Genomic DNA, 11203 nt, shown 5'->3' on the forward strand with positions numbered 1-11203 from the left:
TACATTTCCAGCTTTTCCAGCTTTTCTAGGATGGTGCAGGGACCCTGAATTTTTCCAACCCAACCTTTGTTACAGAAACACAAGATTAACAGATGGAAGCAGTGAACGTACCTTCCATCCCAGAGCATGAAGCCCCACCACGGCTCCATAGTGGGAGCAAAGCGGTCTCACTGGGTCAGACAGAACCTTCTGGAGCGACAGCAGGATCTGATGGTAGAGACCACTCACCAGATCACCATGAGTCCTAGAGAAAAAAACAAAACAATAAAAGGAGAATAAATACTTTGGACTTTCACCACGTGGACTGAAACAGGACCCAAAAGGATGTTAATGTTGCTCTGTGTCTGCTGGATGTCTAAATATCCATTTGCTGTTACAACTTAAATGTCAAAAAAAGGCTGATGCCACGCTGGTTGGTCAATAGGAAACTCACTCAAACAAACTCTGAATCATTGTCGTCAGTTGGCCTGAAAAACAAATGTTTTTGGTAGATTCTTTGGAGTTTCATATAAAGCACAATGAACCCTGTGTGCGATTGTATAATATGACCCCATATCATCTGAACCGTATGAACAGTCTCTGTTTCAGTAGCTCACCAGAAGATGTGGCTGAGGAGCAGTGCTGCGTAGTCTCTGAGGGTCCAGTGGTCATTGAGCGGGTTGATGGAGGCGGCCAGCGGCTCCAGGATGCAGTACATGACGCTGGAGACCAGGCTGCGCACATACGAGCCCAGGTACAGGTAGGGGTTCTGGACCAGGCTCTTCACCATGTGGAGAAGCCGGTTGAGCTGCTCCAGATCATGGCTCACTGACTTCACCTGGACAGAGACAGCCACACAGTCAACAACTGCATACATTTCCAGTTTCCAGTTCCACTTTTTACAGAAAAAACAAACTATTCTAAGAGTGAAGAATTAATTAAAAATGGTATCGTACCCCACTGATAACATAAACAAAGTATGGCAGGAGTGCGGCGATCTTGGAGTTGGACTGGAGGTCCAGCAGAGCCACCTGAAACACGCAGCAGAAAAATGTCACTAGTATCACTGTTTAACCCTGCAGAACATGCTTGTGCTGATCAGCAGTCTACCTTCATGAGGTGGGGGTCCTCTCCTAGGATGGCCCGTGTGATCTGCTGGTAGTACTTCAACAGGTCGTCTGACAGAGACTGCACTGCTGTGGGAACTGAGACAGGTCAACAGACAGACACTGAAGCCCTCACTCAGTCAGAGGCAGAGTTCACATATAAACAGGAGTCAACTGTTAAACATTTTTACGTCCTATGGAGTTAGTTGAGGTGCCGCAGGATGATGTGTGTATTATCATAAACAGGGATATTTGTCTCTTTACCCAAATACAGAGGAGAAGAAACGTTGCTGATATTAATCATAATGTGGCTGAGTAATACCTGTCCCCTGAGGCTCCAGGTTGCCTTTCCCATCCAGGTAGGACACATTCACTGACAGGAGAAGAAAACAGGAGAAATTATTAGTCATTAGTGTTAGTCCCTCATTAGTAATGACTGAAAGACCTGGATTGTGAACTTTCAGCATCAAGCACACTTCTGTCTGGGTTATGTTAGTGCGGTGGGTCATACCTCGCACCATGGTCTCAGCACAGCCCTTGGGAATGTTGGTGGCCAGAGCCAACTCCACCAGGTTGATGTCCCGGTCCTCGACGAAGAAAAGCTCTCCTTCTTTCACTGAACGGAAAGGCAGCGCATCCTGGGCCCCATAGCCACAGACGGCCTGAAGAACACAGGGAGGATAAGAAGCTGAAGGCAGTGACCTCTGTAGTGCGTCACACTGACCGTACAGACAGACGACAACATCCTCACCTCCACGTTGCTCCAGCGCAGAGCTCTGTTGAAGTCCTCCACCATCAGCTTCCTCCTCTTGGCGTGTCTCATAAACTGAGAGCTGCTCTGTGCGGGTCCAAACAGCACACCTTCAATACTGCACTACTATATATTCCATATCCACTCAGCAATAATGATGTATATGTATAATATACAAATATAATAATAAAGCTTATCCTTTAAAGCCATACGCCAAAATTAATCATTGAGTATGAAACAAGGTGACTGCAGACTTTTGTGTCTAAACGGGATGAGTGAGGATGTGTGGAATTAAAGCCACCCGTCCATGCAGCCTGCAGCACTGACCTGCGTTGCCTCCCTGAGCCGGTAACACACGTCCTCCGCCAGCAGCGCGGCCACATCGTCGCCGAGGTCCACGCCTGCACTCTCGGCCATGAGTTTGACAGACTCCCGGGAAACCTCGGCGAAGCGGCGCTCCTCCCGGTCCGCCATGCTCATGGACCAAAGCACCGTACGTTAACAACTGCGACCAGTGGATTTCAGAAGGTTGGGGGCACCGTACAACAACTGGCAGCAGCTGGCGTTTCAAAGCTCAGATTTAGAAGATTTTATTAAAACTGAGTCGGGCTTGGTGGGTCAGATATAACCCGAATGCATAATAACACATATTAAATTCGTTGCAGGTCTTGACTTCCGGTGCATCCGCTACGTATTAGTGACAATATGCCAGGAATGTTCAAACTGCCACATTTTTCAATGGGATTTGGTACACGATTCTTTCTGAATACGCGGACTCGCTGCCCAGAATGCTAACAAAATGAAATCTGGGTTCCGTCTACCAGCTGGAACAAACAACTTAAAACAACAAAAGTGACAATTATTAAAGTTAATCTGACGCAAAGACAACCACCATTGATCGCTGTATAAAAGTACGGTACTGTATTATTTAGATAAAAGAAAAACAGTGTGAAGCAACCACATCACGTTCATAGCCTGAGCCTTTCAGTTACGGGTTGTAAAGTTAGCTAGCTACGAGGCTTACAGCAAGCTGTCTAAGAACGGCAGACAGAATGCAACTCAAATGTGGAATACTTAAAGTAGACTTTACCTTCTTAGCTCAAACGGCCGAAGGTTCAGTATCATCAGTCAGCAGGAGAGTTTACATCGGCGTAGCTACTCTGCACACTAGGCGCTCCATTAACAGTGTCAAGTTCCAGGCATGAGAAAGGAAGACATCCGTTGAACCCTTCAAAATAAGGCCGGAGAGCCCTTTCTGTCCCTTTTTTAATAGCCTGCCGGTCGCATTAATGATTAATATTAACTGTACTATGAGGAGTCTTTAAGTTGGCAAAATAATACCATAGATGTAAAATGTAACATTTAAATGGGTTTAAAAACGTTTCTTAATTTAAGTGAATGAATTTGACAAAAGTCCCAATATCCGGTTTAAATCGAGCTACCTTGACTATGCTAGCGCTACATGTTGACATTTTCCGTATACTAGTGACGCGCCACGAGGTGAAGGCCAGTGATTGGTCGATCGAAGAGCATCGGGAGCCACCGATTGGTTAATCAGGCGCCTGAATAGAGGGATGTTAGGAAAGTGCTGGGGGGGAGTGAAGTATATTGAGCAGTAGGTTGCTGATAACTCAGTATACAAATGAGTGTAGTTGAACTAAGTAAATACAATGTGTTTTGCTGCCACTCTTTGTGCAGTTAACTGAAAACATTTTATTTTACCATTGCTTCTCCAGAATGGATTATCAGGTCACTTGTGATTGATGTGGTTTTAAATGGTCAGAAGTTGTTGCATGCAATAACCCCACCTGTACTGGACTCTGGAAGGCAGGTGGGAATGATGGCCATGGTATAGAAAACCCAAAGCTGATATTCCTGTACTGTGCCACAAAGTGTTTCATGTGTCAAGTGGGCACTTTAAAGTTGAGTAGCATTTGGGATTATATTTCCATATCATGTACATCCTCACAGAGTATTGACCTTCTTACATCAAGTAGCTTTGAGCCAAACCGGAGTTCTACAGTAGAGTTGCTGTAACTTCCACACTGGTTACTGTTCTACTGAACCTCACCCAGGAAGTGAAATATGTTAGAAATTGTGTGATGTCCACTGGCCTCCAGATTCTGAACATTAGAACACTTTTCTATATGCTGTGTTTAAGATTTCCTATAATTGAACCAAGGGCCTCTTATCAGTCCTTCTCACACAAAACCACGACATAAGGTTAGAGATTAAAATTGGTTTATTCATGACACAGTCAGACATTTCATTTACTCAGTTGAATAATAAAGTATTTACAATAGTTAAAAAATTAAATTACAATCATAGCTACACCTGTAGTGTTTCAGGAGACCACTGACCACCTGTCAGGAACTAGAGGCCTTATAGACTGCTTGGTCTACAACTGACCAGTTCAAGGCCTGCTTGACCTGCTGACACAAGCTCTCAAGTCAGACAACTTCAATAAAAAAAAAAAAAATTACTTAAAAACAGTAGATTAACGGAGCTGTGGTGTTGAGTGCTGATGCTGGTTCTAACTATGACCCAGTCAGAGTGCTCTGTTGTCCCAGATCTCCTGGGCCTTGCTGCTCTCCAGCTGCTGCAGGTGGAGGGCCAGCGGCAGCAGCAGGTCACTCAGGTGCTGGCTGGAGAAGGTGAAGGCATTGTGGGCCGTGGCCTCTGCAGGAGGGGTTGCCAGAGGGGAGGCCGACGGAGGAGAAGAGGATGTTGAAGAGTTAGGAGAGGTGGCTGTGAAGGGGGAGGTGGGGGAGGGTAAGCCTGAGCTGCCAGGGGCGAGCTGAAGGTAGAAGGACCCTCCTTGGGTCTGGTCGGATGTTTTGATCTTGCTGGGGAGGCCGTGCTGGAAGCGGCAGCGTGTACCGTACAGGCAGAAACCAAAGGAGCTAAAGGTGCGGCACAGGGCCCCGCGTGGCTTCCACTCTTTGGTGTGTGGTTGGAGCTGGGGGCTGGGGACAGGCGGAGTCTTCTCTTCGCCATCTTCAGACGGCTCCGGACCGCTGGTGACATTTTCATCCTCAACGTGCAGGAAGTTGCAGCGGGTGCCGAAGGGACAGACTCCAAAGGAGCGGAATGTGCGGCAGGGGACGTTCCTGCGTCGGCGCAGGGCGGGGCGCTGCTCGGTGGCGTTGTGGACAAACAGGCAGCGGCTGCCATTACAGTACCTCGTTTGGATAGCTGCGACACACACTCCGTTTTACTTTTGTGACGGAAGAACATACTCCTAGCCGTGCAAACTGGCAGCCCCAATACTTCAGAAACCCATACGGAGTACTGGTGCAGAGCTCCGTCTTGTAGCGCGTGGAGCACACCCAGGGGATGAGGGGCGGGGAGGAGGACTCTACCAGGGGGAGGAGGGCCTTGGCCAGGGAGTGTCCTCCATCGCCACCATCTACATCTGACTCCTCACTGGACAGCAGGTTGTCCACCATCTCCTCATCTTGGTAGGAAGGCAGGAACAGATCATCCCTGCTGGTCTGTAAAAAATAATTATATAGTTGAGCATGGATAATAAAGTTTGTTTCTTTTTCAGTGTGAAGAGCTGAAGTCTGTCGTACTGAGCTCAGTGAGTTTATGCTACTAAAGCATTCAGCTCCTGTGAGACTGCCAGAACTGTGTGTTATTCCAAAGCAAGCATGTCAAATACACTACATACTGCCTGATTACATAATGGAATAAAACCTTCTGCTAAGCAATCCCACAATGCAGTGGGTCATATTTGCAAAAATCTGCCAGTGATTACAAAATTATTTATAACTATGCAAAATAGTCTTTGCTACAGACTAACTCACTCAGGGGCCTCCATTAGCCAACAGCTAGGTTTCCTTTAAGAAAGCCACCTGGGACTGGACCTGGGCTCCAGTACTGTGATCCTGGAACTATTGAACAACCTGTAATCTGTTCAAACTGTTAAGTGCTTAAAGGCATATCTTAGTAGCACACATGCTCTGTGGCTGTTTTCAGAGTTTAATGGCTTGTCACTGATATGAGCCACAGCTTGCTGTGCGAGTTAAATAAGTCATTTTATAAAGATTAGTCCAACCAAGCCATTTTTCTGCTGACAAAGTTTGCTACTAGCTGATCTATGTGGTGGCAGCTTTCATCATCAACCACACTGTCCACACTGCAGACACCAGCCAGAGCCGGGAAAGATGGAACGACACTTTGGGTTGGAGGCTTGAGTTGATTGCAGACTCATTCCCAGCCCCAGTACTTGACCTGGTAATGAGACCAAACTACTGTCTAGGCTCTGATTGGATGTTCTTGTCCAGGCCCAGTGGATTCTTTCCAGTGTCACTAGAAGCACTAGAAAGTGCCAGAGAACCCTGGTTTTCAGAGTGTCTCATGTACTACTTTCAGGATATAGTGAAAGTTTCCCCAACACGTTGGGGAAGTTTATAAAGTTAACTACTGCAGCTTTAAAAGATAAAATTGAGAAGCAGTAAGCGCTCACATTGGATTGCAATGGTTTACTCCTGGACTTACCTCAAACATGGTTGCAAAGGGACGGAGAGCGGTTCGTGGTGAGCTCCGGCAGAACAAGCGTCCACTGCAGTGAGGTAGCTGTGGTAGAGCCGTGTGTCGGTAGAATGGCGCTGACCCCGGTGGACCTGCTTGCTTAAGGAGCCACAACCGACTAACTCAGAGGGGCCTTTTAACCGGATGCCGCCTCCCGCCCTCGAGCCCAAATCAGCGTCAGGTGTGTTGGAGCTCTGCGTCGCGAGCGGCCAATCACGCCCACGTTCGTTAATGTGGAAGCCCATTTCCGCCAATGTGACGGAGAAAACGATATGTCTGATAAGTGATTATAAAGACTTTGTGATACTAAACTTTTTTTTTTTTTTTTTTACTGTTGTTTATAGTGAAAGAGCCCAGTTTGCTATCGGCTAGCGGATGTTTATCTCAGGGCCCAATCAACATCCTTAAAAGCGAGTTCGTCAGCTTCCTTACAGATTTGTCGAAATTAACACCTCAGTCGGAAGTAGTTCAAACAAACCTTCTAATTAAAAGCCGTCTGATAGGGCCACAGCTGAGTACAAATAGACAAATATTTCCTTTAGCTTTGGTCTAATCTTTGTTTAAGGCTTTTTTCAATCAAGCCCAGAGAGCAAGGGTTCATTTGCAGTGCCCATAGAGTATTTATATTTAATTATATTTAGTATTTATATCTGAAAATGGATTCCTATATTGTTTTTCCATTTTCAATCAGTGGATCTTGCTAATTGAGTTGTATTAAGAACCTACTTTTTTACCTCGCAAAGTTCTGTCAAGTTTCATTTAGAATTTTTGGACTTCTTTATTCTTGAATTGGATGAACAGTAGAAATAGCAAAAAGGCAGATAAATGATTGAAACAGCAATGAGTAATGGATAAATAGTTGAAAAAGTTAGAGTAAATGGTTAAAACCAGCTTGTGCAACTTTTAGTACAAAAAAGTTAAAGAAACCAAAACGCTGACTGTATGAAAATATTCTAATCATAGCCACTTTTATATTGTCTATGTGTTAAATAAATTCAGTTTGACAGAATGACCGGTGGTGTTGATGTAGGTACTCAAGTTCATCTGACAGGAGTGGCGGGGTACGTCTGAAAAAAGTTTGAAGCCACTGGTCTATGGTAGCAATCTGGTGAACACAGTCGAGAAAGAGCCTGTGACTGACCACAAAGAAAAAAAAAATCTTTATTTCTTTTCTTATCAAGATACATTAAAGGATACAGAGACACTGGAATAAAAAACACTTGAGAAAAAAGTTTCAACTGTAGCATGTTTGTCTCTCCATCATACAAAAATCAGCACCCCGTCCCTTTTGAATGTCGCCTCGGTTCAAATGACCACCCCACCCATCCCTATGAAGGAGAGCAATGTTTCACATGTACAGTAGCCTATTAGAGCCATCTCCACAGTACTGGAGCAGAATTACACACTTTAGATGTAAAAAAGTTTAAAATATGCCAGTTTTCCACTTTTCTTTACACAGATTAGTATTTGCTACAAACTGAACACTTCAATTTCTTTTTTTTTTGAGAAATATTACAAAGCCCACATTGGGACCAAACTTGCTTATAAAACCAGTGTAAGCACTCACTGCTGTGGCCACCCACAGGCTGTGGGATACAGAGGAATTATAATTATCCAATTAACAACTTACTTTTAGTACACACCCTTTCATAACGGTACAAACAGGCGGGAACTAAAGTAAACAAAGCAAAAGTTGAGACAGCTGAAGATTCCTTTCACATCGTCTTCATACCTAATCACAATCAAAAACATCACTTCTGTTCCACATTTACAGAAGAGGATTAAGGCCATATAAATTCTGAATGAATCAATACTGGGAGAAAAGGCATGACTTTAATCTCAGACTCTTTTTTTAATTTTTAACATTAATTTCAGAACTTAATGTTTGGCCCTAATTGCCTTCTGTACATTTACACATTGTTTCTTTATTAACAGACTTTTATCAACTGACCAGTAACATAATTCTGTCAGTTTCACTCTAACCAACCAAACCGTACATTGTCAGAAATGCTGTGGCCTTAGTCTAAACATTACTTCGGGGTTAAAAGTGTCCACTCACAATGGACGTCCACCTTTTTTTTTTTTTTGCACATTATGGCTTCATTTTGGACTTTTGCAGACTCAAACATAGTACCTCAAAGCCAAATGTGTTCTCTTGTCATGGGAAGTCACACAGTAACTTGTGCAACTCCATGGTAACCACAATCATTTGAATTAACTCAAACACTACATGATCCCTGCTACACTGTAAACCTACAGACTCCAATGATGACTTCAGCAATGATCCTCTCCCCTTTGATTCCAGACTGCCTGTTCAAACGTCTTGGGGTGAAGTCAAGAGTACAGGAGCCAGGGTCTCTTCAAACCAGCTAAAAGTGGCTATAAAACCTCGGCAATCAAGTGACGGGAGACGAAAAACAAAATGCAGCTCGACTGCAACAACAACCCTCGTTCAGTTTCTTAGAAAATGACTACTGTGATGCAAAGGTGGAGACGGTATGAAGGGCTATTAATAACAAAACTATCAAGTGAGTACAAAACTAACTTAAGTAGAGCTCTACAAACAGACAGGCTTTAGCAATTGGTTGGTCAAAACAAGCAATTTGAAGGAGTCCCCTTGAGCTTTGGAGAATTGACCCTTTCCCAAGTCCCACCCCTTTTTGCTTTGTGCTCCAATAAGAGATGGGCAAGCCTCAGTCAACTTCTTCCTTTCCTTTTCTTAGATATGCTATGTGCTAGGCTCGCTTATGTTGAAAAGACAACCACAATTTGAAGATGTTTAAAAGATAAAAGCGAGATATATATATTCACATCGTAAGTAAGCTAGCTAATGTTAGTGAAATGCTAGCTAACTAATGATTGATGTAAATTAGCTAGCTAGTAAGCTAGCATTTCACTAACATTAGCTATCAGATGTAACTAGCTAGCTAACGATTGATGATCTAGTTAACTTGCATTTTGCTAACATTAGCTAATTAAAATGTGACTGTCGCTTTTATCTTTTAACCGTCTTCAAAATGTGGTTCTCTTTTCAACATATTATCTTAGCATATAGCATAAATAAGTACATAAAGAGAAACGGTTATTGGAGCACAGAGCAAAAAAGGGCGGGGTTTAGGAAGGGTCAACTGCAATTTTCAAATAAATTAAGATTGGCAGATTAATTTAGAATGAAACCAATGGTTGTTTGCTGCCCTAAGACTGATCATACTACTTCAAAAGGCATGGTCTAACAGGCTTGCGCTTTTGATTTTGTATGAGTGATAAAACCTGTCAAAACTCAAGTTTCTTTCTGTACTTTCATACCTGTCTCTGCAAACTGTTAACTTTCACACTGCTAAAGTTGTTTTGTGCTCACTTGCTATTTTCGACACTGAGGGATTTCCATAAGATGGAAGATGTTAAAAAAGTGCAGATGGGAAGGACTTGAGCTGTCAGGATTTATTAACCCCTGTAACAGGCTGATGATGGGAGACCAGCTCTGTCAACACTTGTTCTCAGCTTGACCAATGAACCTGTGTACAGTCAGTGAGCTACAGCCACACTTTCCCCTCCGCTGGAATGGAGTAAAGGAGTGTATGAGTGAAATCTCCAAATCAGATTAGACCTTCAGCCGGCTACAGCTGTCCTGCACAGTCTCCCGTTTCCACTTCCCTGCCCCCTCATTCTTCTTCCATACTGTGGGTTTCGCCCCTTAAATGATGCATATATTTACACAAAGATAGAGACATGGAGGAAAAACAAAGTGTGCTTTATCACCATTGTTTCAGGATCTTGATTTAAATTACACATTTAAAAACAGGCGGCATTGAAAAAGAGGAGCAAAATAATTCAGGATCTGGAATAAAATACTACAAAGCCCAAGGCGTTGTGTGAGTGCTGATGCTGTGTGTGTTTAATATGAAATGTACGGTCATCTGAGTGTTTGTTTGTGTGTGTGTGTGTGTGTGTGTGTGTGTGTGTTGTGTGTGTGTGTGGTGTGTGTGTGTGTGTTGGACACAACATTTGGGAAGTAACAGAGGACTAAAGAAAAATGACACTGAAAAGAGGGAAAATAAAAGACTACTGGTATGGCGTACTGTGCTGCCTGTTAAGTCGATGGCCTGAGCACAGACCCTCCCCAACTCCCACCCAACCCCCCCGTGTCCTGTTGAAAGAACCCCTGTGTCCCTCCCCCTTCAGTCCTCCAGGACAATGGGTTCGCTGGTGCTGGAGGGGAGCAGGGGCATGGCCAGGGAGCGAGGGGGTGGCGGCAGCTTGATCCGAACCAGGAGATGAGGCTTCCGCGCTGCCCGACGCATCTCCGACTGGGTCAGGTGTTTCCTCAGAGCCCTGGTTGACAGAGAGCACCAGAATATCATTAACAAGGCCCACTCTAGTCGAGTACTTTGACATGTTCCGATAAAAGCAGACAGTCTGTGCTGTAGGTGTTAATGATGGGAAAAATGTACCTGGTGTCCTTTGTAGCCACAAACACCACAGGGTTGGGTGCCTCCCCCTGGCTGACCTTCTGCCGCTTGATGACAGACTGAGAGGTGGTCCTCATACCTGAAGTGTACGGCCTCCCGTTGGCTGGGTAGGGCACCCCTGCAGCCTGTGAACCAATTGAAAACCAGGAGGGTGAATCAACCATGTTGTTTCACTTTAAAGATTAAAGTTACGAGTGGAGCAGCTTTAAGATAGCTCAACATGTGTCAGTTAGGCTGAGGGGAGCAAAAAGTTTAATGTGTTAAGGTCATGTGGCCCATTTCTGCGCTTGTGGTACTCAGCTAGTAAACTGTGACTTCGGGTTTGTGTACGTAATGGTGTCCCCAGCAGATAAAGTCACAGT

General features: G+C 44.4%; 3 protein-coding genes across 6 annotated transcripts in view; all 3 read right to left on the reverse strand.

Annotated features, from left to right (window-relative positions):
* taf6l (TAF6-like RNA polymerase II, p300/CBP-associated factor (PCAF)-associated factor) overlaps window positions 1-3068 on the reverse strand; it is a 7390-nt gene extending 4322 nt beyond the window's left edge. Inside the window, exons 1-9 of one of the 4 annotated variants that reach the window (XM_035675397.1) lie at window positions 2927-3068; window positions 2164-2341; window positions 1837-1923; window positions 1597-1747; window positions 1408-1458; window positions 1090-1184; window positions 936-1010; window positions 597-817; window positions 112-244 (exon numbers count right to left, since the gene is read on the reverse strand). In XM_035675397.1, coding sequence (XP_035531290.1) covers window positions 112-244; window positions 597-817; window positions 936-1010; window positions 1090-1184; window positions 1408-1458; window positions 1597-1747; window positions 1837-1923; window positions 2164-2316 — 966 coding nt within the window. In that variant the 5' untranslated portion in view covers window positions 2317-2341; window positions 2927-3068. Of the gene's footprint in view, window positions 1-111; window positions 245-596; window positions 818-935; window positions 1011-1089; window positions 1185-1407; window positions 1459-1596; window positions 1748-1836; window positions 1924-2163; window positions 2396-2926 lie in introns of all 4 variants that reach the window. The other 3 variants (XM_035675394.1, XM_035675393.1, XM_035675395.1) reach the window with 3 other exon arrangements.
* Window positions 3069-4063: 995 nt separating this feature from the next.
* cth1 (cysteine three histidine 1) lies at window positions 4064-6495 on the reverse strand. The gene is given in 3 exon segments (XM_035675489.1): window positions 4064-5027; window positions 5029-5330; window positions 6340-6495. Coding segments are annotated over 3 exon segments (954 nt in total). The 5' UTR covers window positions 6349-6495; the 3' UTR covers window positions 4064-4384.
* A 3607-nt stretch (window positions 6496-10102) lies between these two features.
* Window positions 10103-11203, reverse strand: part of mta2 (metastasis associated 1 family, member 2) — a 21265-nt gene continuing 20164 nt past the window's right edge. Inside the window, exons 10-11 of the mRNA XM_035675700.1 lie at window positions 10824-10972; window positions 10103-10704 (exon numbers count right to left, since the gene is read on the reverse strand). Of these exons, the coding sequence (XP_035531593.1) occupies window positions 10551-10704; window positions 10824-10972 (303 nt within the window). The 3' untranslated portion in view covers window positions 10103-10550. The remainder of the gene's footprint in view (window positions 10705-10823; window positions 10973-11203) is intronic.

Source organism: Morone saxatilis, unplaced genomic scaffold (assembly GCF_004916995.1).
Source record: "Morone saxatilis isolate NCDOM2014 unplaced genomic scaffold, NCSU_SB_2.0 Contig4, whole genome shotgun sequence".
In the NCBI taxonomy this organism is placed as follows: Eukaryota; Metazoa; Chordata; class Actinopteri; family Moronidae; genus Morone; species Morone saxatilis.